This window comes from Phodopus roborovskii, unplaced genomic scaffold, assembly GCF_943737965.1.
Source record: "Phodopus roborovskii unplaced genomic scaffold, PHOROB, whole genome shotgun sequence".
Lineage (NCBI taxonomy): Eukaryota > Metazoa > Chordata > Mammalia > Rodentia > Cricetidae > Phodopus > Phodopus roborovskii.
The window spans coordinates 16,021,461-16,049,440 of NW_026126416.1; the positions used below are offsets into that span (position 1 = coordinate 16,021,461).

At 41.5% G+C, this 27,980-nt stretch overlaps 1 protein-coding gene across 2 annotated transcripts; it reads right to left on the reverse strand.

Moving 5' to 3' along the window:
* Positions 1 to 27,535, reverse strand: Btbd3 (BTB domain containing 3). 2 transcript variants are annotated; one of them, XM_051183287.1, is made up of 5 exons: positions 27,367 to 27,535; positions 5,875 to 6,175; positions 5,267 to 5,357; positions 4,602 to 4,720; positions 1 to 1,568 (listed from the first exon to the last, which is right to left on the reverse strand). In XM_051183287.1, exons 2-5 carry the CDS (start codon positions 6,015 to 6,017, stop codon positions 536 to 538), a joined length of 1,386 nt encoding a protein of 461 aa, XP_051039244.1. In that variant the 5' UTR covers positions 6,018 to 6,175; positions 27,367 to 27,535; the 3' UTR covers positions 1 to 535. The 2 variants fall into 2 exon arrangements, with proteins under 2 accessions (XP_051039244.1, XP_051039243.1); XM_051183286.1 differs by lacking the exon at positions 27,367 to 27,535 and having other exon boundaries at positions 5,875 to 6,606.
* Positions 27,536 to 27,980: the final 445 nt, after the last annotated feature.

Below are 27,980 nucleotides of genomic sequence, written 5' to 3' on the forward strand. Positions count from 1 at the left end.
TAAAGAGCGTCAACCATGACCACTGGCCCACTGTTTACTTTCCAAGTTTGTTACAAAGCAAATATTCTTTCAAAATCGTACACTGAGGTTTACCTGTTTTTTGTTTTGTTTTTGTTTTCATTTATTCTTTTTGAGAGGAAGGGAGGGGTTCCGTTTAAAAATAACTTGATGATATTACTTTAGAATACGTATTTCCATTCGTCAAAGGAAATTCAAGTCGATCCAAAATCTTCTTCAGAGGTACAAAAGTGGGAGGTTGGTGGGCACTTGAAAAAGCACATGATCTCCCTAGGCATACAGACGCAACTCTAAAACCACAAAGCCTGAGTAAAGAACTTGGCTCTTCTAAGCATATAGTTAAAAGCGGAATGTTGCATTTTAGCCTGTACATAATTAAAAGGTTCAAAGACATTAGAAACTGCCTACCGCTTCATTCATTACAAATTACCTGTGCTGACCACATATTGGAGACGAACTAAGCGTCAGGCAAGGAGGGCCCATGTGGATGCCTCATGATGTGTAAGGAAAGCAAGGTTCAAGCATAGAATATGAGTTCAGGGATCTGCCCCCCCTGTACGCCAGTGCCGTTGGTGCTGTCTGAGGAGCACTGAAACTGGACAGTCACCTTGCCACATTGAACTTCCGTCATGCCTTCTTGTCCGAAGTAGCTGAGTTCATTGCCATCCAGCACGACACTGGCTGTGTAGAAGGTATCTGGCTCAATCTGCACCGGATATTCAAACCACACAGGGAAGGTATTGCTGGATCCATCTGAGAAGTACTTGCTCAAGTTCTGGCCCAAGACAACGCCCTGCCGTTTGAGTTCAATCTTGGCGCTGTACTCTGCAGAGCCACAACTAGAACCATACAGCCCAAAGCCTGCGATGAATACCCTCTTATCAACTGCAAACTGGATGCTGTCACAGCGACCCCGGTAGCGCCACTGGTTGCTCCGATAGGCACATGACTGGAATCGGTGACAACGCTGGGGGACCAGGCCCTTTCGGGCTTTACTCACGAACTGCAACTCCGGCTTTTTGGATGCAGTGTACCAGAGGAAGATGTCATTGGTCTCGTTGAGAGTTAATACACCGGACTGCGCAGCACCATTTGCAAAGTCATCCAGGGCCATGGTGGGGATGCGGATCAAGTACAGGGCCTTTCCTAGGACCTTGCGTTTATTTTCAATGCTCAAGGCCAGATCCTGCCGCTGGCATTCTACTTCAGCCCAGTTTAGGGCTGCCTCAAAAACCACTATTTCTTTGGCATTCAGCGTTTCCCTGCGGAGGATACTTTCGAGTGTCTGGAAGTCGATGTCGCAGAATCCCTCGGACTTCAGTGCTAACTCAGCTTGAGCGTCGATCACTTCCCAGCAACGCTGTGTCAGGTCTGGCTCCTCAAACAGGCAGCTCTGAGACAGGAGTACACAGGCATTCTTGGCGCTCAGGCTCGTCTCCAGGAAATTAACGCAGGCTCTGGCAAGGTGAGGAACTATGTACTTTTTGGCAGCATACAGTGTGGCCAGCACTGTGTCCGCAGCCAAGTCAATTTCATCACAATAGATGTATCTGAAAGAAAGCATCCAACATGTAAGCGGATTTCCACAAAATGAGCATGTGCAGCAAGGAAGGAAGCCACTGCCTTCAAGCTTGTCCAAGAATATAAAGTCACGTGACAGTTATTACAAACACATTAGGAAAACATCTGAAATACATTCACAAGGCATTGACATTTCAGCTCGGTAGGAAGCTTATATAATTAAAGAGATTAACTTTATGTTATTATTCATCCTCTATCCTGTACATTTTCAACAAAACAGGAGATATGGCAATTACCTAAAAGATGACTGTGTATCAGAGATAAGATTAAGAAGTCACAGCAAAATTCTATTATACTTTACTAAGTTAAAGCACTGTCATTCCCAATCCCACTGTTTAAAAGAATATTTATTATATATTTGTGTGTGTGCACGTGTGTATGTTGCATGCTTGTGCACCTGGATGCTCGTGGAGACCAGAAGAGGGCACTGGATCCCCTAGAACTGGAGTTACAGGCACTTGTGAGCTATCTGATAGGGGTGTAGGACCTGAACTCTGGTCCTCTGCAAGAGCAGCTCTCGACTTCTGAGCTTCTCCTCAGCTCCACCACTGTTTAAAGTACAGCAACAGGTTTAATCCAATTATTTTCTGCACATTCAAATAAAAACAAATGTCTTTTGACACTGAGGTTAAAAACTATATTTTAATGATTATGGACTTTTCTAAAATGTAAAATGAAACCTGATATTAAATATTTCTGAAGTGCTTCCAAGTTCAATAAATTCAAACTACAATATTACCTTTTCAGTTAATGTCACAGATTATTTTGAGTTTTAAATCTCTAAACTTATGGGTCCCCACACCTATTCCTCCTACTCTCAGCACTAAGGAGTACATTATTTTCTCATGCATCTATTAAAAGACAAAGCAAAGAGCTTAAATGTACATTGATTCTGTATTTCAGTGAGCTGTAACTATCTTAAGAGATGAAATACCTCTTGATGTTTGGGGGATGGGGATGGTGGCAATTTCTCAAAACAGTATGTAAAGGTGGAAACCACCTGCTATCTTACATTCCAGGACAAAAGGACAGTCAGTAAGAACTCTACCAGTGAACAACACTGAGAAAATTTACTCTGACAAGTTTTCCACCTAATATATAGACTACTTTATCTGATTTTTTTTTAACAGTTATTTTGTTTCATGTTTGTAAGGCATACCTAAGTTAAGAAATCGAGACTAGCTTTTACAAGAAAAAAATATAAACATCCATATATATACACAAGCCAGCGTTTCCACAGTCACACACAGAAGGGCCTTTTTTGCTTCCAGGAAACTCTTTTCTAATAGGCTAAGCCGGTTACACTGGCGAGACCACTCAGCAACACAGCTGTAGTACAGCTGCACTTTGCCCAGAGGCTAGGTCTAGGGAAGCATCCAGAACATGGGCTCGATTTGTAGTCTTACTCTGGAACTCACGGGAGCTACCACTCCTTTTGTAAACGTACAGCTACTCACCTAGGACGCAGGAGGAGGAAACTCAGTTACAGTCTCAACTACAGCATAGCAGCAAGGCAAATGGAACCTCACTGCAGTTCTATTCATACTGTTCCACTTGAGTCCATGGATAATAACACTAATTAAAAAAAAAACTGTACTAGTATGACCTAGGCAATACATTTATGGGAGAAGATACTTGGCAAATGATAAATCAAATGACTTGGGGAGGATGTAACTTCTGCCATCCTTGCTCATGGTTCCTGACTATGCACACATCTGGGATAAAACACTTTACTTGACTCCAGTGAGGCCCAAATGTTAGCCAGGGCAGCACTCCACTCAACAGCGGATATAGCACTGTCACATCCATAGAGCTGACTTCACAAGCAGTGATGAAGGAAGGAGAAGGACCCAAGCAGGTGAAAGGGGTTTCTGGATGACTGTATCTAATGGACCCGGAAGGTTAAAACTCAAGGAAGCAGATAATGTTACGGTACTTCACATGCTCACTTGCCTTTAATCTCCCTGCTTCCCACTGTCAAAGTTCCAGTTCAATCAGATTTCAAAGCTATAACAGGAACAAGGAGTTAAATACTTACACACTCTAGAGGTGGCTATAACTTCTTTTTCAGTAAGCAGTAAATAATAATCGTTTCAACAGTTTGTGAGAGTAGTGTCAAATTGGTTGATCCACTGGGCAATTTTTCTCCAAAAACTTTTTTAAAAAATGTATTCCAGGGAACTTAAACCCCCAGAGCAACAGATAACCTTGAACTCATACGTTAGTGTGTTGAAAATACAATTTAAGAAAACCCGTATAAATACAACTTACAATAACTGGGCTCAATCACACGGTGGACTACCCCATTGCCCAGCATCAGACATTGGTAAAAGTGACTCTTGGGACCTGATTAACATGCAACAGAGTCTGCAAAGGACCTACAAGACATGACACTTTTTACGTAAGTATGTAACTAGCCTAATCTCTTTTATAGTTCTACGTTGCTAAATGACAAATGCTTGCATAAATCTGTAGTAAACTACCATTCAAAAATCTCTTCATCACCATAAGCATGTGCGATTTTGTATGTAAAAACTGTGTGGGCAAAGATCAGATAATAAGCTCCACTTCTGGCAGCACAAGGCAACTCAGAAGACACACGTCTCCTCTGTGTTGCTAACTAAACAATGTACATAATTTCGACAACTGAGTGTATTTCTCTGAAGCCACACTCTGCTTTCAGGAGGAGAACATGCCTATTAAAGAACGCTTATAGCAGAGGGCTTTTATTCTTCTAAAATGTCCTTAAAAAGCAGCTCACTGCATATGCTGTATGCCCCTAGGCTCTAGGCTAAGACGTGACTCTAAGTGCCTGCAACATTCCATATGACTTCCATGGGAAATTGAAGAGCAGTTTCCTCCAAAACCATTCACAAGGCAAGCAGCACCCTCTCTCTTTAGAATCTCCTCTTACACAGAACTCACACCTGACTCGGAAGCCAGCAGAGCACAACCACAGCCAGCACAAGCAAACTCTTTCCGAACACACAAATAATGCTTACTTCAGCATGGCGAGGAAAGCAGCAGGTTCGACGTCTGGTATTCGGATTTCATCTTTGTCCTCAGCAAGTTCTCCATAAAACATTGCATGGAACACTGAGCTCCCAACAGCTAAGACGTACTGTGGAGAAAGGGAAATCTCATTTCACGCACTAAACTGAAATATTTTCAGAAAGTCAATCCCGAAAAACAACTAGCAAGCCAGAGGTAGGGGCATGTAAAGGACCTAACCCGTGTCTTCGAAACAACAGGGTACAGTGTATCCTGACAGAGGAGCTCAAGATTGTCACACACGACATGATCTGTATCAGTCTCTCAAAACTTTGACATTAATGTTACCCCTCATGTGAAATAAGTAAAACCAGTGCTTATTAATCTGATTGCTATAGGAACAGTAAACAGAGGACTTTCCAAACCTTTTAACAACAACACTTGTAATCATTAGAGAGCGAAGAGGGCATGTTTCTGTGTGATATAGTCAACCGTGTAGATGAAAACAAAGACAAAATTAACTGTGGCCAGAGCCCTTGGAAAGGGTCTGCTTTCTCTGTAATCTGGTGAAACATGCACTGCCTGCCATCGGCAAGCTGCCTATACCAAGCTCCGGGCTGAGAGGGTCCCTCTACATAAATCTCAAGACTAAAAGGGTAATGCAGCTGTTGCTTACTTTGTGTCCTGGCAACCGCTGAGTCCCACCTGGTGGCCCAACCACAAAATGTACATCTGCCATCAAGTCATTATTGAACATCACCGCATTTCTACAAACAGAGGCAATTCATTAATTCACAGCAGCCTGCATTCTTCCCATCCCTTTCCCCAACATGCAAAGCTTAAAGGAGCTACTCAAGCTCAGCAACAACAGATCAGTGACTTCACAGCAGAAAAGTGAATAAAGGGTCCAACTGCACAACTGTCTGAGATCACTGCAGACACACACAAAGAAACTAAAGTTTTAAAAGTTACCCCAAACTTTCACACAGCTTAGTTCAAAGGAAGGGTTTTTCTTCCATGCTCCACAGACACAACCCTGCCAGTTAAACGTTACAGCCTGCAAATATATATATATATATATATATATATATTTTAATCTAAGAGGAAAACAGCTGTACTGTTTTGGACAAGATACAAGGTGACTTTCCATTACCAGGAAAGCTTCTGGGGGTGGGGGGAAGAGGAGACAGAGATTCATGCTAAAATGCATTACAGGTCATGCAAAGCAGAAACTTCAGCACTGGCAAACTTTGAAAGTAAATATGCTGGCTAGCCAGTACTTACCTTTCTCTGATGGTGGGATAAAGACCCTGCCAGTTGGGGGCCGGGATGAGGTTGTTGTTACAGAGATTGTGCTGGTGGTGCTGCTGGACACTGGTGCTGCTGGAGCTGGCTGGTTTCTTCCGGGGGAATATATCAGCAGCCATCTTCTTCTTCTTTTTAGTCTTCAAGGTAATTATTTCATAACAAACTGGGGGCAACTTGCTGCTGCTGCCGCCGCTGCTGCTGCCACTGCTGCCGCCGCCACCAACGCCACTGCTGTTTGCTTTCTTTGAACCTTTCTTGGACCTGTTCTTTACTGTCTCTGGAAGCATCAAGAAGAAGGTGAGACATTTCATGTTCTTTTCTTTATCATCTACCATGAGTACAGGATGTCTCTTTTTAGAGCTAGATATCCCAAATTTGCTCCAACATCTAGGCAAAGAGGCTAGCCAGAGCTAAGATGTTAACAGAAACCGACAAGCTGGTATTTTGCTGCTTTTCTCAGCCAGGCAAGGTGACCTTTTCACTATGTTGAAGAGGAACTGGCTTTAAGTTTTATCCAGGACCGGATCTGTTAAATACATTCCCATCATGATTCCTGTTTTTTTTTCTTATTTGCTCATAAAAATAGCCGTTTTCTGGATCACCTGAAAAGGCTATGCTGAGCAGAGGCGGCAGGCAGCAGAGAGCTGTGGCGCTTGCTTTCTGAATTAGGTTAGCAAGATGTGCTGAGCGAGCCCAGCGAGGAGTCTGTTCCGCTGCTGTTCCGCCGGCGAAGTTGTGTGGTGAATGGATCGGAGAGAGGAGAGTAGGTATTACAGCCCTGCAGACGGAGTCAGACAGCCAGCGCTCTGAGCCAATAGCTGAAGCCACCAATCAGGATTGGACCAAGCCAAACAGTGACACCTATTGTAACATGCACAGCTCTGATATTAAAGGAACAGCAGTTACATTCTCTTTTCCACTGTATATTTAAATTAAGTAAACAGCAAATGAGATACATTTGCAAACAGGAAGGGTGGGGTTTATTTCTCTTTAGCACAGGAGCATTTTCCTTTCAACCCAAACAAGCAAAACTCATTAACAAAGAATGGGAACACATATGTCTAATCTCTCTTTCTGGCAAAAGTCTTCCTCCTAGCAGCATTTACTTGCAACTATTTTGAGCAGGATTCTCTAGTCTCTAAAGCCAAAAGGAATCAATGTACTAAAACCAAACCAAACACATTTAAGTACAGTTTTGCGGGCATGGGGAGGTCTTTTTCCAGTCTTTCTGAATGTTTTACTAAGGCCACACATCAGCTTACTTTCCAAGGTTTTCCTAGCTCTGCAATGATCTTGGACATGAGTCCCAGGTCACAAAACACTGTTAATTATGACTGAGCTTAAACCAGCATGCTTACCTGAGCTGAAGCACAGGACAGATTCTAGATATGAAAACAGCATTCAAATGAGACAAATCTGCTAATGAGGGTTTAGACACTGCAATTCACTAAACATATATCAAAAGGGGCCCTGCTCACGTCTCAAAATCCACTCAACTCTTATAGCTAAACTTAATCTTGTCATACATTTTAAATAAAATAATCCACAAGCTCTAACACAGTACCAGTAATAGGTCTATTTTAAATTATCAAAGTCTGTTAAAAGGCAAAAGGGCTCTATGCTTTAGATGGGAATAAGGCTCCACCAGCAGCTTCTAGTAAAACAGCATCTTTGGGAGCTGCTACACCTGCTTACTTATTTGTAAAGAGGGACCAGTAACTAGAGTGACTCTCACTCCTATCTACAGGATTGTTCTCATTTGCTCAGAGCCCAGAGGCTATTTGCTGCCCCTCAATAAAGTATGCTTCCAGGCCAGAACATTCACCTGAACAGTGACCACTAAGCAAATGAGAACTAGCTGTCACTGTAACCAATAGTATTACATAGCAGGATTTGGCCTTTCAGTCCCAAGCATCCTGATCACCAAGTCAGTCCAAAGAACACCATCCTCATTGTCATCATTATTCAAACTCATTTGCAAATCCACTGCAGGCATAGTGTATAAGACAAGGTTACCTATCCCCATTCTAAGCAGAGCCTAAGCAATGCTTATTTATTACAACTGGTGTATTGTCAATTGGAGAGCTAAGATACCATGCATCAGTCCCTTATGAATAACCTTCAGCTGTACTTTAAGCTAAATTTAAGAGATATAATAACCTGTTGAAGAAGTGTCTAGATGGGCTGGGGGAGATGGCTGGATGAGTAAAGTACTTGTCATGCAAAAGCAGAAACCTGAGTCTGGATCCCCAGCACAGAGAAGGAGGTGCAAAAGAGAAAAACAAAGCTATGCACAATAGCATGTACCTGTAACACTAGCTCTAGCAGTGAGTGAGGGGGTTAAGTAAAGCCGCACCAGCCAGCTAGCTTAGCCAATTGGTGAACTACAGCTAAATGAATACTCTCAAAAAAAAAAAAAAAAAAAAAAAAAAAAGATAAAAATGGCAGGGAGAGATGGGAGACATGCTGCATCATCAACCTCTGGTCTATACACACTTAAAAACCACACACAATGCACCACACACATACATACACACATCACTGGCCACACAAACACACACCATACCTAGACACACAAACACCCACATCCACTACGCAAATACATCACACCACACACAAACACCCTATGTATCATACTCACCACAACACACAAACACCCATACCTACCACACACAACACTCAAAGCACTTCATACATTATACACATTCATAACCCACACACCACAAAACACACAGACACATACCACACAAACAGCAGACACATAAATACCAATACCTACCACACAAACATCCCACCCATTCACCACACACTTTACATATACATACTCACAGGCACACTCACACACGTATTCACAGACAGACATACTCACAGGGCATCAAGGTAAAGGCACTACACAAACAAGCAGCTACTGTTTGAGTTGCCTGTCAGGAGTGGGCTGAAACAGAGGGTCTCTCTACCCGCAGCTACTGAAGTTCTCCTTCACATCTGCCTGGAAAGCCCTTCTGAGAGGCAGGCCCTTCTGGGCATAAATCCTAAACATATTTCTAACAAACCCAGTATCTGGCTTCTCAGGTCAGAACTAATCAATTAAAATGGAAAGAGAAACCAGAACTTTTGAGACAGTCCTTATTATTAGGCAAGTGAAAATGACAAAAACAGAAGTGTAAAAAACAACCCAAGAGGCTTTGTGGTCATTACAGCTAGTTCAGCAGCCACCCCAAAGAGAGACTCCAAAAATATGTCTATTCCCTCAAGGAGAAGAGGAAACATGCATGCGGTGATTTGAGAAAGTGAATTATGTAATGCTTTAGAAAATACTCATTCTGAAACTAAAGATTCCCTGGTATTTGGAAAATCAAGCTCTCTAATAAACTCAAAAAATTCGAGCAAAGTAAAAATGTGAGTGAGGAGAACTGAGTGCAGACTCGCACGTGCACACAACAGTGCTTGCTGCAGAAGGCCACTCTGTCACTCAGGCCCAGAGGCTAGTGAGGTGGCTGTTAGAATGCAGACAATGGGAAAGTCGCACACAGCTGCCTTTCCTGCTCTGGTGACAAGCAAGGCAAGCCAAACACCACTGCTAAACCTGAAGCCCCAGGGCCAGCAGCAGTATGAACCAGGAGTCTCTAAGGAAAGCAGAATCTCAACTGGATCAAACCAGAATTTAATAAGGACTTTCCCACAGTGTGTATGGCACTGAAGTCTAAGAAAGACTTCCCCAAAGATCCACGTTCAACACCCACCAGCATAAGTTGCCTTCAATTCAAATGAATGAGCAAACAACTCAAGATAATTTAATTAAGTTTGGGCCAAGAACTTAAGTCTTCTATCATGTTCTGCAATTCTTCTCTTCTTGTTAAGGGCGTGATTTTACAATAAAGGTGAGCAGCCAGGCAAATTCGGCCTATTTGTTTATCCTGATCCTTATTTACAGCAATATAAGACGTGCAGTTCTCTGGAAAAGCAACACGATGATTCAAACTTACCAAGCAGATGAACCTGCCAAACCTTAACCAACCAAGTCCACAAATCTGTCTCAGAAAGCCAGAGGTTACACTGTCAACATCAGCAACCCAGTACCAGTTCCCTTTAGGCTAAGCCTGGGAAGGTGGGGCTCTGAAATCAAGTCAGTCTTTAAGGGACTCATTTTTCTCAGTGCAACAGTGAGGTGGTTTGGGAGGGCATTTCTCCAATTGATACTTAATCCAGTTACATCACATTTTATAGTCTGACTTTGAAAAGAGCACACGTAACAGAAGAGTTTAAGTATAAAGCTCAAGAGGATGTTTTCTGTTATTCTTTATATTTTGATGTTGCTCTTGATACAGTCAATGGTACAGATGACTAGTTTAAGAGACAACTGGTTATTCTGTGAGGCACCTAAACGTAAACATCCAAGGCTCTTTTCTATTAAGAACCTTAACTAGGGACTATGGGAAGAAAACCAAAGTAAGGCCAGAGGCACTTAACAGAATGCACTTGAGATCCTTCAAACTGCATGCACCAACTGGCAGTGAGAGATGATGCTTCTGGAAAGGGAAACAGTAGCATTCATCTGTCTTTCTGAGTAATACATGATCCAGAACACAGTAAAGCAGTGGTTCTCAAATTCCTAATGTTGTTACTCTTTAATACAGTTCTTCATGTTGCGGTGACTCCCAGCCATAATTTTTTTTCTTTTCCTACTTAATAATTGTAATTTTGCTACTGTTATGAACTGTGATGTAAGTATATGGGTTTTCTGATGCTGTTAGGTGAGTGACCCCTGTGAGAGGATCATTTGACCCCCCCAAAGGGGTCTTTGCTCCACACTTTGAAAACTGCTACTGTAAATATTATGGAAAACAAACAAACCTAGTATTAATTTGAGTATCTCCATTCTCTGCTTTTTGTTGCTACTTTACTACATTAAATATGGTATCTGCCTGCCCCTTATTTAAATATAAACAGAGTCTCATTTACTCTCTCCAATCCAGGCATAGCACCTACTGTTAGGAAGGATCATCTAAAACCTCCTCCCAACTAGCATTTTCTCACATTGACTCCCTCAATTTCAGGGCTTTTTTGAGACATAGGCAATCTGCCTTAATGAGGCAACTGGGTCAGGAAGCCCTTTAACTTTTAAAGAAAGCATTCACCAAATACACCTAACAGCCCACAGTGCACTAGGAACACAAGGAGTAGAAACCAGGTCCAAAGGTGGGTTCCTATTGGTTTTATAATTGTCAGAAAGTTGGGTTACACTTATGTAGGCAGTATGGGGAAGGGAATCTTGGAAAACAGAAAAACAGTAGTCTCACTGAGAGACCTCCTGCCAGGAGTGTGATGAATTTGTAATGAAAAGTCCAAAGTAAAAGGGTTAGGGTTAGGTCGACCCATGAACTAGGAGGCAAAGTCTGCTTCCCATGTTCAGTTTGTCCCACTCAGTCTGGTGTTATCACTCACAAGGATTGCACCACACATACCTCTATTTATATACCTAATCTGCTATAAAAGAAAAATGTATGTACAGAGTTCACAAAGACAAAAGCTACAAACATACAGGGCCACACCCCTGCTGGGGCAGTTCAGGAAGGAGTGCTCAAAGGACAGGATCCAGAAAGTTCTCCAATGGGCAGCAACAGCCATGGTGAGCTTGCTGAAACCCAGGAGGTTCTCAGTACGTCCAAAGTCAGAAAACCAGCTATTCCTGGTTAACGTGGAGTTCTGTGACTGCAACAACAACGCTGGCAACTCTTGTTTAGCTTGTTCTAACTCTATAGTCTCCTTGTCTGGACTTGTATACAGCTTACTACAAGACACCTAAAAACTAAGGCAGTGTGGTGGACTGGAACAGTCACTTCCAACCCCAAGTTACAGAACATAACAGGAAAACAGTTCAATCTAAAGAGTTGTGATACAATGCTGTTTGGGTTTTTGCTTATTTTTCCTTTCGGCACCAAGCAAATGTTATGCTTGTGATCTGGGAGGTAGAGAGATAAGTGACAAAATGCTGGCAGTCCCTAAAGATAGCAGCAGCTGCTGGAAAACATGCTACATGCTTTCTAAATTTGGAGATAAATGAGGAAGAGCCAAACACCACAACTGGTATAGTGAAAAAGGCAAGAGGCAGGAACGAGTGACTTTAAGGTTGGTTTCTTAGCATCTGAGAGCCTCATTTTCCTCATCTGCCAAATAGAATAATTGCACACAACTCAGCCTTCTCACGTTTAATGTGATGTCAAAATCCTATGTTTGTGAAAGCGCTTGGATAGATGTTGAAAATGGTCTACAAAGGTAAGCTCGCACTACGACTAGCAATAGGAGTCAAGCAGAAAACATCATTTAAGATGAACTCAACCAAAACACAAAGGCAATGGCACCCTGCCTTCCTTCCCACCCTTGCACCATCTTCAAGCAGCTTGCTGCTGACACTGCATCTCTCCATGCATGCTCTGGCCCCACCTGCAGACCACACAAGACCCAAGTTCCTTTGAAGCTTGCTCTAATTCTTCAAGTCTCTGAACTGTGCATTTTGAGCAGAACCACAGCAATATCAGAATCCCACACTGTTATTGCCAAATCTACACCTGGAGCCAATACTGCAGGCCACATGTCTGCTGGACTTTAATCATGAGGCAAGTGTTGGCTACTGCCCCCTCTGTACCTGCAACAAAACCTGAAGCTCCAAGCAGCCATCTAGCCACCTGACAAAGCACACACTAACAAACTTAAACTGAACTCTGCCATGAGCACTTTGAACTCTAGCACCAAGGACAACCATACCTAATACAAGCCTTTGGGGGATAGCATGCCTTAGTTGTCTAGAAGGGTGAAGCAGGCATATGGTCAGTTTACTAAGACATATCCTTTACCAGGAAGAACTCCAGCTAACCTTGAAATCTGAAGGGGAAGCATCCAAAGTCAGAATGCATCAATTCTCAGAAAAAGAAACAATTCTTTTAAAAATCCTATACAGCATTTAATATACCTGATAATTACAGCCCTGAAACATACTGTATCTCAGTACATACCTTGTTTAGAATACTAAACAACTCATTTAAGTCTGAAATTACTCAGTCATACATTAAATGAAATAATCTTAAAAATGAGTATAAGATGTATCATGTGATATTCTCTAGACAGATATTTAAAGGAACATCATCATATATTATTTTGTAAATGTTATGATATTTTGATAGAAAAGTTATCTATCACAAAGGTTTACACAGTCTAAATGATCTTATATATAATTTTCTCTATGTATTTCGGACTTAAAAAAATAATAATCAACTTATTGGCTGGAGAAATGGCTTAGTGGCTAAGAGCACTAACTACTCTTGAAGTGGACTGGAATTTGGTTTCCAGCCCATACTTCAAGTGGTTACAGGGGCTCTGATGCCACTTTTCTGGCATCTACAGGCATCTACAAAGACATGCATATACATACATATAGATATTTATGCACAAATAAGTAAAAAGTTTATACATGGCCAAAATAATTATTTACTAACCATAGCTTCCTTTTTACTTATTATAATAAAATTATTTGTAGATGCATATGCAATGTTTTATTAAGTTTTCCTACAAACACATATACAATTTAATATGAATTCTAATGATAAGACAGCATCTAATGACTGTAACCACTAGACCTTTTTCCTTATACTATATCAAATAATAACATATCTTATAGCTCATGGTACCCTGAAGTCAGTGAAATAATGTTACAGCCACACAACTCAACAGAAAGAAATTAATCTTTTTCTCTAGGTTGTTTAACTATGCCCTTAAGCAGACAAGATGAGGGCTAAGAATTCTGGGTGACCTGCATTAGAATAATTGTGCTTGCATCATGCAGGCATTTGATAAGTATATAATCACAATTCTCAATTGAGACTGCTACTATGACAACCGTTGACATGGTGGAAAATGTAGATGGAATCCTGAAGTGAGAACATCCATTGCCACATCCCCACATGTACGTAAAAGAAGTTAGCAGAAACCAACAATTCACTGGGTAATAGCTGCTAGAAATATGTATCAACTGAAGATTAACAAGTGAATAAAGTAAAAACTGGGAGTGAAATGAGTCCTTAAAAGATGTTGTGTATATTCAAATAAACAGACTCTGTGTTAACAGGTCAGTTTAAAAGTAAGAAAGATAATCATAATGATCATACACCCCTACCACATATGACTCTTGCTGTGTAACTGAAAACAATTTATCCAAAGAAATTTCAGGGCCTGAGAGCTCTTTGAAAATCTCTGATCCAATAGGAAACTCTAACTCTACTGGGAATGGCCACAATGGAACAACTCCACACAACCACTGCCTTCGTCTTTTCCGGGTTGTCTGTTTGAATTGCTGTTGTCTTTTCTAAGTTGTCTGATTTACATGACAGAGAAGGAAAATAATGTGTTTTAGTCAATTAAAAAAAAAAAAAAAAGTATATCGCAAAGATGGTTATTTACTTTGGGTGACTTAGTCCGCACCCTGTATTAGGAAGAGAATCACCAAGAACATCACAATCAGATCAGGTCATGACTGAAGACTGTGTCACTCACAAACTAAAGAAAGGACACTTGGCTCCACTGGGAAAGTCACCCTGCTCCAATGAGCACACTGAATGGGAACAAAGAATCCAGAAGATTCCTGAACCATTCAATATTTATTTTCAGTCTAGATCAGTAGTGGAAAACGCCTAAAACATGAGAATTCTAAACACAAAGCCACACAAATGTGTGCAGTTCCTCTACTCAATCAAGCCACAGAAATTAACAGCATTCTAACCCTTCAATTTACAGTCTCCCATCACACGAAACACCTGGTCAATAAAAATTATCTTAGACTTTACATCATTTGAAGCAATGCCAGGAAGCCCTTTTAAATTTTGATTTTTGCAAACCACTTAGAAAAGACTGGTTAAAACTCTATGTTTTGATTAACAATATACATACACACGTGGTATCAGTTAAGCAGTATTTGATGTTTCTCCCTTCATCCTTCCTTTCTGGTAAATGATAATGATACAAAACAGACAGGTCGGTTACTCAGGGAAGTCTAGGAAAAATGACTAGAAAACAATAGTAACTGAGATAAAAGAAAGAAAAAAGGACTTTAACAGTTTTCCAGTTTCTGTTTTTTTTTTGTTGTTGTTTGTTTGTTTTGTTTTTTGTTTTTGGTCTGAATCAACAGGGTCTTGCTGTATGGTTCTGGCTGGCCTCACATTCAGTTCAATCCCCTTGCCTCCCTCAGTCTTCTGGCTACTAGAGTCTGAGGTTTACGCTACTGCACATGTTTCTAATATATATTCTCTGAAATACACACATTCAAATGAAATAAAAAGACACGCATTACCAAAAGAAGTCCATGACGGGGATACTGTAGAAACTTACTTCCAGCAAACGCTCAAAGTAAACTCTCTTCTGAGTTCAAATTAAAAGTGGCTTATGGTACTTTTCATTAATTTTATGATTTCTCCCCGTTTCTCCCTCTCTCTCTCTCTCTCCATCTCTCTCTCTTTAGAGAGAGAGATATTATGTGCACAGCATGCATGCAGGTACCCACAGATGCCAAAAGAGGGCAATGGATCATCTGAACTAAAGGTATAGGCAGTTGTAAGATCCCATGTTATTACAGGGGCCTGAACCCAGATCTTTTGGCAAAAGCAATGAGCACTCCTAACTGCTAAGACATCTCCCCTGCTTTTTAACCAGCTTTAAACTGCGTAATTCCTTAGGTGTGTTGTTAAAAATATGTTATGAAGGTAAATGTTTGTGTAACCTTAATGATATCAACAACAAGAAACTTTCAGAGACCCTCCATTTGCCATAGACATAAGATAGCACTAGTAAAGCATCCTCCCTCACTTGCTGTGGTAAAATGAACTGATGCTGAGGAGTTTCTATACTTCTATACTTAACTTGATTCCCTATATTAGACAAAAAAAAGTATTTGGAACAAAAGTTTAATTCCAATAACATACTCAGTGAGTTTTGTTTTTTGTGATAAGGATACTATTTAAGTAGGCCAGGGATTGTACTACCCAGAGCTAAAGATAAAATAATCTAATTGCTCTTAAAATATGTCTCACTTTCAAAATTCAACAACCTGTTCTTAAGTCTGGGTTTTCCCAATCTACACCACACAACCCTCAGTCAGAAGTGTGTGCTACAGCTTCTGACCGCCACTGAAGTTAACGGGTATCTTCAAAGAGGGTTAATCTTCATTTTTATTAATAATACCCTGGGAAATATTTTACCGTAGTTTACAGCTGCATGGTCTCACAGGAGATCCATGCCAGTGCGGTGACAACTAGAATCAGACCAAAGTCACCCTTAGGCTCTAACGAGAAAACTAAATTTATATCTAAGACAGCTAGCTCTTTGCTTGGGCAGCTGTGGACATGTCATGGAACTAATAAGGATTCGCTATTTGCTTATACTAATATCCTCTAGTACAATTTAAAAAAACATCAACATGGAGACAAAAAACGATGTTTATTACATGGCAGGTGGCCAAATCTCAGCTGCACTGAGATGGTCTTCATAAAAAGACTATCATAACACAGTGAGAATGGACTCGAATGGACTCGCCTGCACATCAGGAGAACATAGCAAGCATCTACTCAAGAAAAAGAACAATATCTTGCTTCTCACAATCAGGAAAAAGCCACAGGACTTGTAATGTGTTCCAGATCTATGTCTACGACCCCACTCTGACACACTCACTATAGCTCTCCTGACTTGTTCTTTACTTTCTCCACAGCACATGGCTCTGCAGCATGCAAGTGATGTCAGAGCCCTATTTTTCTATAAACAGATCAGAAGCTTACCCAATCACTGACCCTGCAGTCCAGAGGCTACCTCAAGTCCAGGTGTCCTTGGCATTTGTACTCTCCACATCCAAATGTTCTATCTAGCCTCAGGTCACCAGATTAGAGAATTCATTCTCTGTAGCTGCATCTCACACTCTTATCTAGAGCTAACAAGCCACACCCACACACCTGGCATTCTCTGGTTACATAAGAGCAAAGTTCAGGCCCAACATGGCCAAGTCCAATTAGCACTCTATATTAAATTTGTGCAGTGCAACTGATCTTGTGGTAGAACGGCCTGAGACTGCGGTCTAAGTGTTTCCAACTCTCTGTGTTGCAAGTTTAAACTAGGCAAAGTGGCAAAGAATAGAGAGCTATTAAATGTATCCTGAGGCTCTCCCAGACATGTCCAAGCATAAATGCAGCTTATAATACTACATTCAGCTTGTAGCTAATGAAACTAAAAATAATAATGCTCAACCTAAAGCAAGCCCCTACATGCGCTTAATGTAAGACTCTGGTTCATTGGAAGCCTAACATTTAACGCAATGCAGACATCACAGAGAAGTGTGGGTTAACCATGGACATGATCACTTACAGGAGGGACAAGCTGCTTTCAACCAAACCCAATTCATGGTCAAGCATATTTATTTATAGCACCAGTAGAGAATCTTCACGATTTAATGAACTGGAAAGGATGATAAATTCTGTGATTCACATGAAAGGAGGGAAGTAGTCATATGAATAATCCAAAAAAAAAAAAAGAAAGAAAGAAAATTAAAGAGACTTTTTGTGGCTCTAAAATGTGTTCCATCTGTATTTAACACTGAATGGATGAATTTCCACTACATTAGACACACCCAATCTTCAAACAAAGCAATAAAATAGGCTTGTGTGAATAGGGCAGCCCAAAAACTCATGCCTTCCCGGCAAACCACCACCCCCTAGCAATGTCTCATCTCTGATTATCTCCTAGCACAAGCAGAAGAGTACAATGCTTACATCAGTGTCTTGTAGTCAGGTGTGCAAAAGGAAGAGAAGGAAGGTAGTCAAGCAGCCAGCAACATTCTATACATTCCCTCACAATACTGAGGTTAATATCAACTTCACTCTGGAAAGGGGGAAGGGGAAGGGAGAGAGAAAGAGATGTAATGTATTTGAATTTTCCAAAAAGAGTTCTCCTGGCTATAAAACTACATTTTGGGGGAGATAGTATCAGGTAAATACATTCTGTGTGCACCTGCTTTACTAAAAGTATCAAGTATCTTAAAGACTTGGGAACTGCACTGCTTAGAGAAGAATCAGGAAAGTGGGCACCAGCAAAGTCTCAGAGCAACATCCAGCAGTGGTGATGTATAACTGAACGTCTCCAGAGAAGAGCTATCCCTCACAGAAGACAGAAAGCATAAGGAGCTCCAAAGGAGGTCATGCAAAGCCTGTGGAAGGTCACCCCAGTGTACCCTAAAATGCAGAAAGGAAAATAAACTGAATACAGTAAATGAGAGGATAAGGCACTTTACCTTCCCCATTCTCCTCAGCCACATTAATCATAGGCAACTGGGGAAGAGTCTGGGTGAATGAAGATTAGCACAACTCTATATTTTTAAACTATCATCAAAGTAACGTTTCATGGGGAAGCATAAGAGAAGCCAAGGTTAAAACAGCCCATGTAGTAAATCCAGCACTTTTAAAGCCTGCACAAATCGATTATGATGAAACTGAAAGGAATGGTTACCTTGAGTGAAGCATCTGTGAAACGTGTGTGAGTCAAATCTACAGCATTTGCTAGCTAGTCCTTGTTACTTGAGAGTAAGCAAGGTGTGCTTATCAAGACTCTGGTAGACAATTTCTCAAAAGAAGTAAGCCTGGCATCTCAAGAAAAAAAGGGACAATATCTACTGCTGATGGTAAAATTCAAGTCTCTGGGGAAAACCTGAATTTGGGGAACCATGATTATGACATCAAGAGTCTGCAAACTTCCCAGCACTTAACACTGTTACAATGAAAGCAGCTGTAGTATTAAATGATTTCGTGAAACTACATTAATGCAGAGTGCCAACATCTGAAGACCTACATAAGTCAGTGAATCAGTGTCTTCTAACCACAATGCACAGATTAAAAATGGGGTATCTATCAACAAAACCACACACTGATTTACAAAAAAAAAAAAAAAAAAAAAAAAAGAGTACAAAAAGATCTAATAGCTTAGCATGATGGAGGTACAAAAAGTTCCCCAACACATTTTGGAACTCTACAAAGCATTAAAAAAAAGAAAAAAAAAATTAACCCTTTCACATAATCAGGTTCATCCTGACTGGTGAGGGCATGCCAGAGCCACTTGCTAACAGGAACTCAGGACTGGTGCAAGCTGTGGGGAGATTTTCCTGACACTGGTAAAAGAAAACAGCTAAAAACTTCAGGGATCCATGAATGGATCCCACAGAAACACTTATTGTATAGTAAGGAGTAAATTAACTAGAAGTACTCAAATAAAGGAGCTACAAGCGTTTATTAAATCTGTTGATGTCATCTGGAGGAAGTGTGGGGATGCCCTGACTGCACACTCTTCTCTCCACTGCTGGCCACATTCATAACAGTCCACTTTTCCACAGACACCCTCCAGCTTCAGGCACTCAAGAGTCTTATGGGCCTAAGCTAACAAAGAGAGTAAGGGAAAGAGGAGGTACTGTGTACACATCCCTGTCTACAGAGACAGGACAGAAAATGTCTGTGTATGTGTGTGTGTGTGGGGGGGGGTGTATGAGATCCACCAGCTCCCTGAAGCCTGAACCTTCCTCCTTAAAAGGTGCTTCTGGGAACCTTGTTAGCATTTCCAATGTTAACAGTAAGATTTGGGGAGAGCTGTCCACTGTGTTCCCAATAAGAACTTAATGGATTTCTAGGCTATTTGGCATGTAGATCATCCCAGTCATATTAAATGTATTTTGACCTAAAAAATGCTTACATTTTCCACTAACAAACATGAAAAATAGGTAGTAGTTGGCATCAGAAGCCCTTTTCTATGCAGAGATTTAAAATATAAGAGCAGACATGGGCCAAAGTAGTCCCTCACTAATGAGTGGGAATATGACTTATAAAAACCCAAAACAGCAGATACAGAGAAACAAGGTGGCAATTCCAAACAGACATAAAAATAAAATAAGTACGTAGATAAAATAATAATAAAAATAATAATAATAACATCAAGAATTTGCACAGGGCTGCAAAGAGTGCTTAGCAGCAGAGTACATGGATAGCAAGGAGACCCCATGTTCAAAAATGAATAAATACAATCTTTCACAAGGACAGCAACTACCACAGGAGACCCCTAACAAAGTATAGACCTGGAACAAGAAGGAATATTTTTCACATGGAGCACCCATTAATGGCCGAACCTACAGGAAACATGATTCATCATCAGAGAGATCTTTCCTTTCAGTTTTGGACAATAGTACTATGAGAATTCAATATAAAATGAGTTGTAACCATGTTAAGTTTTCCTAATAACAAATGTAGATCTAGACAGTTTCAAAGACAATCAGATCAACGCTGTTCAAGCATGCTGTTTCTGTGCCTAAAAATCATGGCTAAAATATTTACAGTAATTGAACATGCAGATTACTCTTATTCATAAAAGCCATAGAAAAAAATTATAAGGAACTAAATACATCTTGAGAAAAACAAGAATAGAAAAAAAAAATGTCAACTCTGAATTTACATAACAGCTACTGGATTCATGTATGTCTAGAGTACCACATCATGATTTATATGATTTAAAATCTGTATGACAATTTAGTGTGTGTGTGTGTTTCACAGTACAAATGTGAAGGTCAGACACACTCTCTTTGCCATATTAAAAAAGAAAGAGGGTGAGTTTTTATGACATTCTTAGATTTGAAGAACCCAAATTGAGGCTACAATGTAAGCAAACCAAAATGACAACTATAGTAGCTAAAGCAGGGAAGATAGCAATGCCCTTGTCAGGTTGAGGAGTGCTCATAATATTACAGGCAGAAGGAAAGTGCAGCACACAGACTTAACATGGGAATGTGTCTACTGTGTCCAAGGGTTAGCAAAGAAAGGTGACCAGCTGGAGTGAAGAGAGTACGACGAGAGATAGGAGAAAGAGAAAAACATGCTGATAGGAGAGGTGAGAAAAGGAACTACATCCTGGTTTAGGATGAAGGAAGAATTCTGAACATATTCTTGAAGAACAGTAGCAGTACATACCCTACAATAGTGTAGGAAAGAAAACTCAAGACAACATCGATGGTTGATAGTTTTTGAATGACCAGGCCAGGAAAGGAAGTGGGATGCAGACAGACCAGCTTTACACAGAAAAATCTTATATTGGGCTTGCTAAGAATGTCTTGTTTAAGGCAACTAAGTCAAAAAAGTACTTGGAGCTGTCTGAGTGGGTAACAACAGACATTTGGAAATTATACAGAGAAGCATTGTGATGTATAAAAGTACTGTGAGTATGTGCACTGAGGTTGGTAGGAAGTGAGCTTTGGCCCATTCCAAGCAGTAAGTTAGGAAGATTGGCCCATTCCAAGCAGTAAGTTAGGAAGAAATGAGCATACATTAAAAAAATCTGAATAACAAAACCAAAAGACCAATGCTTTAGGAGTGAAGATGTAGAGTAAATACAAGAATCAAGTGCAGAAGTGACTCAAGAAGAGATGGCCAATTTTTCAAAAGCTTTCAACAGGTAAGGTGAGAATTTGCTAACCAGGAATATTTTCTTCCAGGAACCACCCCCTATCCACCCCCCATCCCCACCCCCGCCTGCCCAACAGTGCCCAACTCATATCCCACATCAAAGAAAACACGATTGGAGCTGATTGTGTTGTATTTCAGTCTTCTGGTGAATTTAACTTTCTGAAGAATAATCCACAGAGACGGGCTTGATTCAAACTGGTAATTGAGACTCAACTCAGTTTGATACTTTAGACCAGTGATGAGCGACAGATAGCAATGGCCCCATGCTAACATTCAAATATCATCCTTTAAAATATTAAAAAATCTTATATGTAAATGAAAGGATAAATTTCCCTTGTCCTGACATGGGACCATGACAAAGCAAAAGCCAAATTTGCACTCCTCTTTTGTCTATCAAAATAAATCACAAGTTTGTACAGTAACACTGTTCCAGAAGCATTTTATATGATTGCAAATGCTAACTCCGGTGCAATTTGCCATAAACCAAAATTTAAAATGTAATTACTACAAGGAGTAAATGTGTCATTATCTACAAAAGCATTTGTAAGTAGGATACCAAAGACAATGAGTTTCAATGCTCTTAGAGTGAAAGGCAGTCATAGAATAAACACACAAAACCATCATCCCTTTGACTGGCAAGTCAATTTGATAAACAAAGGACAAAAGCAACAAAAACATAAATCCCCAGGAAAAACCCCAGCAGAGAAAGTTTGGGTCTTGCTGAAGACAGTGAATTCTGCAGAGCCAGATGGGAAGTCTGAAAAACATTCCCTCACTCACCACAGGAACACTGACCACCCTACAAGACAGTAGTGTTTGCCAACTGGGGCCCTCGGTGATTTCTCATTCTAAAGACTCATGCCCACAGGCTTTAATGTCCTTTCCATGTATTCCACTGAAGTAACAGTAGAGAGATCTTTCCACAAGGCTTGGATACCCACAGACTTAAAGTGGGTGCAGCAGAGACCAAAAGGAAATCAACACAGTAGAAGGCAGATGGAGAGGGCAACTGTCTTAGCCAAGCAGAGACAGAGGAGCAGCAATGAGGAACATGATGGGGTGCCTTGATTCACTCTGACATAGAGTGGAAGACTAAGAAACCCTGAACTTCCTAGATGCCCTCACCTTCTTATTGTATGACAATGACAGTTCCAGATCGCTGGAAGACTGAAGCCATGCTCTTAGACAAGTAAATTAAATAACTACACCCAAAGAGGATGAGGAGACCCAGCCAAATTCCTCCATGAATCCTGGACACTGAAAGACTACTCTGGCCAGTCCAAGAAGAAAACCTGACAAGGAGAGCAAGTGAAATCCACAAGAGAAAAACACCAGCCCACACTGGTTACTGTGAGGACTCAAAGAGACTGTGCTAACTCATAGCACTTCTCACCGAGCCATCTCCAGCCCAGGGACTGGGTTTCCCTTCCCCTACTCTCTGAACTTTAGGTACCCTCGGCCATTCTGGCCATGCTGTTGGTTTCAACACTCTTGGTTCCCATGTGCTTTCCTGGTCCTCTCTTTTCTCTTCCTCTCTCACTCTCCCCACATACTCTTCTCATGGCCCAGTACAGTCTGGATCCTTCCAGACGCCTCTGCCTGTGTTCTCCCTCATATCTACAATAAACCTTCTTCTCAACCATACCCAGGAACAGTCTCCACCTTCATTCAGTTCCCATGTGGGAGACAGACTAGGGGACTGGGATATGAGGCCATTTACATTATATGTAAAACTTTACAGATTAATTCAAATCTAGCATCTTTATCTGAAAGGACAGGGAAATAAAAGTATATCCTAATTCATGTGATCTGATCTACCACATTTCTGTGTATTCTAAACATAAGGCTTTGGCATTAAGATTTGGGAATGGTATATAGATGAGGAGGGGCTAAAAGATTCAAATCTTCAATGTTTTTGTTTTATTTATATCATCCTTAGACCTGTCAAATATAACTTGCCTCAAAAAGAGGAAAATACAAAATTGAGATAATAATGTGCAGTACATTGTAATATATAATAAAATGGAAGTATTTTACATTCAAGGAAACATGACAACACAAATTAGCAGTAAGTAATGAAGAAAGTTAACTCTTCTGTGAGAAGTCCACACTAACACTTCCAAATAAGCCTCTCCTCCTGAGTACCTCTCCTTCTCTTAAAACCCGTTCTTAAAACCTACATGAAATTTTTAATAAATTCCAATTCTGCTTCAAAGAATCCAAAACAAAAACTAATTTAAAACTATATATATGGAAGTCTCACAGTATTTTTAATATAATACATGTATTTAACTCACTTAAAAACACACACTATTTAAAAGTAAAGTAGGAATGGTACTGGCACAAACAACTTCCAAAGCAATAAATGGCTAATTTCAGTATTAAAACTAAATGAATCTTTATAGAAACCCAGGAAGGATTTAAACACTGGAACACCTCGTCACAGAGGATAAGGAAGGAATAGGTCATTGCAAACACAAGTTAATGAGCCTCAGGAACCATAAAAAGTTCACCTGTTTCTTGTGCTGTAAATCTAGAACAAGCAAATCACAGACGCCAAGACTTTCATAAAGGGCACTGACCTTGGTCATGCCTGGTTTTCTAGGACTGCACTGAGCTCAATCATGCCCTCTGCCACCCTGCCCGCCTTCTCTATTTGGTTCATTCCATCTCCCTGCAATTCTACAATACAGTTATCCTCATCCCAAGAAAGGGGATTTAAACCCACAGCAATTACGGCCACTTAACAAGTGGACAATCCGGGTTTTCATCCTGAGAACCTAACAGCATATTCTCAATGTTGAAAATGGAGTTTGGTATTTAAAAACATACAAAAACTCAATAAACAAAACTCAAGCAAATGGGCATATCTGTAAGGAATAAGGTTTTTCCTGCTGCCTTGACCCACCAGACGCCAGACCCAATTAACACACAGATACTCTGTATTAGATATAATGCTGTTGGCCAGTTACTTGTTTCTTATCGGCTAGCTCTGTCTTAAGTATTAACCCATTTCTATTAATCCCAGTATTTTCATGTGGTCTCATTTACCAGGGAGTGGGGCCGGAGTCTACTCTCCCCAGTCTCTCCATGTTGACTCCTCCTTACTACTTCCTCTTTCCTCCTTCCAGTCTCCTAGTCCCCCATATCTGGCTTTCCTATTGGCCAACAGTGCTTTATTCATTAACCAACAGAATGACATCTCCCATCACATATCCATCATAAAAATCATATTTTCAAATGATTTAAAAAGCAGAGGAGACATTGGAGTTATAATGCTAATTAAAGAGCTCTGTTTAAAAGTACTTAAACCAGGTATGATGGCCCATACCTACAACCTCAGTACTCTGGAAGCTGAGGCAGGAGGATGACTGAAATATTACAGTGAGTCCTAGGAAAGCCCGGGCTATGCAGTAAGACCATTTCCATAAACAACCAGAAACATTCAAATGCCAACTTTGTCTGACTCTCTGTAGGAAAACACAAAAAGACAAACTGAAGGCAGAAGAAATTAACAGATGGTGACTGCCAGGGGATGTGACTATGATCTTAACTGCCTTATATTTGTTGCAGTAATCTCCAAAAGTCTGAAATTAAAGGTAAATGCTGTTTGCTTTAAAATGCTTAAAAAACCCCGAGAAACAACAAAAATTCTCAGCTATAGCTGCAACTTTTCAAAAGGCTCTACCAGTGCCAGCACACAAATACCCATTCTCAAGGATCTCTAACTGGACAACTAGACTGAGGGTGGTAGTTTTCCACTGTATGGTGAAAAAAGATGTGATGGGTTTAGGAAGCAAAAAAAAAAAAAAAAAAAAAAAAAAAAAAAATCTTATTCCAGCACCATGAAGTTATAGGTCCAGACCAGACTCCCACCACCACCATCATCATCCCTTCTCAACTCCTCCAAGTTCAGTGGTGAATTTGCAGAATTTGGTTGACGGCACTGAATTAGCACAGAAAAACAAGAGAAGATGCCCAAGACTGTTCGGAATAAATGCAAGCCTAATGACACACTGGGATCCACTATACTCATCACTTCCAGTGAAGCATGAAAGATTTCAAAAACTGATGTCTGAAAAGCATAAGCAACTTATTTCTGTTCTGCTGTATACAAGTTGTTTTGTTTTGTTTTTAATTGACCTTTGAATGTTGGAGAAGGAAGGAGTTCTGCTCCTCTGCCTTTATTGTTTTTAAAGCATAACATTACACAAGTTATGGGAAAACACCTTCTAGGAATCAAACAACTTAAAACACTAACAGCATCGGTCACTTTTTTTTCTCCCCTCACAAAACATTGGTTTCTTTTTGTTTTCCGTTTCTTTTTTGCTTTGCATGGCTGTAGGGTATTTCATGTTCATAAAGTGGTAAACATGAAATGTCTTAGTGCGTTAAAAACATCATTCACAATTCTCAAGTTTGTGTGTGTGTGGAAGGAAAGATGTCAGGAACATGAAACTTTTGCTAAACAAATCAAGTATTTGGGGAAAGGGTGAGGGCTACTGTACTCAGAAATGAAAACATAGCCCTGAGAAGCATCCTTCCATGCCAACCTGTAATTATCCTAGAAAGAAAATCTAGAATAGGATAACCTCCTCCCTACCCTCACTGAGGTCAAAGAAGTGACAAAACTGAATCAAAATCTCCAGAAGAGTCTTCTTTAGAAACTCAGCAGTAAGAGGACCTGCCCACTTCCCCCTGGAGGACCCTTTGCTATAGGAACCCACCTTAACCCTTAAGATTCAACACCATAAGCCTAAGGGATATTCTCCCAGAGACTGGGTTACATTAAATTTGGGGCCCTGGGAGAGGATTAGAAGGAACAGTGAAAATGAGATAGCCTCATGGCTGTAACCAGGAAATTAAACAAACAAACAAACAAACCAGTCATATAGTCTGGCTCAAATTTGATCATTAGGGACACTTTGCTCCTTCTCTGGAGCAACCAGAGAAGAATAAACTAGAGTTTCAGCCCAGCAATTATAAACTTAATGCTATTTACTACTTTGTAAAACTAGTCTTGACTCTCTCTCATCAAACGAGTGCCTCTGAACTCTACAGCTCTCAGAATTACATGCGAACCTTTTAAAAATAAATGCCTTGTGTCTAAATTAGTCTAGGGTGCAATGGGGAGCACGATGAAGTTTAAAACTCGACAGCCAATCTCCTGCACAGACAAGTTTGGGAACTATCCTAGGGCAGGATTTAGAGGCGGCGGGAGTATTTCAAAAAGAAAAAGCCTAATTTACCCACTGGCCTTCTTCAAAAAAAATATAGAAGTAGCTAGCCTTCTGCACCAGCACATGGGACAATAGATTGCTTGACACACAGAATATGCAGCACACCCTAACAATACTTTCTTTGAGATAAAGGCAGTAAGAGTCTTTTCTTCCCAAGACTGCAAACAACCAAGCCACCAAACTTCAACATCTATGCTAGAGCGAACGGGCCCTGCAAGGCACTTGGAACTTGGAAGACGCACAGCAGCAGCAGCAGCAACAGGACCCCTGGACGACGCACCTGCGGGGACCAGGGCGAAAGGCAAGGCGTGGGTTCCCCAGAATCCCTAGCCCGGGACCCGTCGGCCACGCCCCAATAAGTTTCTTGGGATAAGTTTGCTCGGGCCCCTCGGTGCTCTCGGTACGCTCAGGGCGGACTCTGCCAAGCACTGTGCAGGTGGCCGCCACCCTGTCCCGGACCTGCGCCCCCACCGAGGTCGTTTGGCCCGCGGCGTCTGCCCGGTCGCAGCCCGGCTCGCCTCGCCCTCAGTGGGGTCGCGGCCAACGCCCTGGTCCTGGCCCTCCGCCCTGCACCCCGCCCAAAGCCCCGGGAGCTCGCGCCCCCCGCGCCCGCCCCCCCAGCTCGGCCACTCCCGCCTCCGGGCGAGAGCTCCTGCCTGGGCCCACGCCGCGCACGCGCGCAGCTGCCGCCACTCGCTCGCACTCACCGTCCGCGGTCTGCGTGGCTTCGGACACTACCGCCGCTCGCGGCCACTACCAGGTGCCCGCTTCGCAGGCCCGGCCGGGGCACTCGGGAATCCGGAGCCCGGCGGGCTAGGCGGGCACCCGCACGCAGGGCACGCTCCCAGGGACCGTGAACGCACGCCCCAGCGCCAGGAGGTGCTGGGAGGCGCTCCCGGAGGCTGCCCTGGATACGGGGCATGCGCAGAGCCCTCCCCTTGCCCAGGCCCGTGAGGAGTGGGCGGGGATTCTGGAGGATAGGGTGGGAAAACAGTGAAGGAACTCCAGGGCTAGGATATCACCATGGGATCTCTGTGTCCTTGTCCCAGAAACTGCAGCTTCCTTTTCTAGTCCACTCGTTATGTTACATCAGATACTAAACATTTATGGAGCATCTATGTTGCAGACTACAGAGCAGTGTGCAGGAGGAGTAGACATTTTGCCTTTGATTTTGGAACTCCGTTTGGACTGATAGGAGGAATGCATAAATAAGAGATCATCCTGCATTTGAAAGAGCAAACATTAATTACACTTTTCAGTGATAGAGGGAAGGAGAATGGCTGGAGTGCTAATGAAAGCTTAGCCGAGAAATGAAAACACA

Excerpts from the sequence above, each read along its gene's own strand:
- Btbd3 (XM_051183286.1), bottom strand. The coding sequence starts at position 6,233 with ATGGTAGATGATAAAGAAAAGAACATGAAATGTCTCACCTTCTTCTTG. Across the intron at positions 4,721-5,266 it reads AGCGGTTGCCAGGACACAAA|TACGTCTTAGCTGTTGGGAG; the intron begins GTAAGCAACAGC and ends CTTTCTCCACAG. Across the intron at positions 1,569-4,601 it reads GCTTTCCTCGCCATGCTGAA|ATACATCTATTGTGATGAAA; the intron begins GTAAGCATTATT and ends GCTTTCTTTCAG.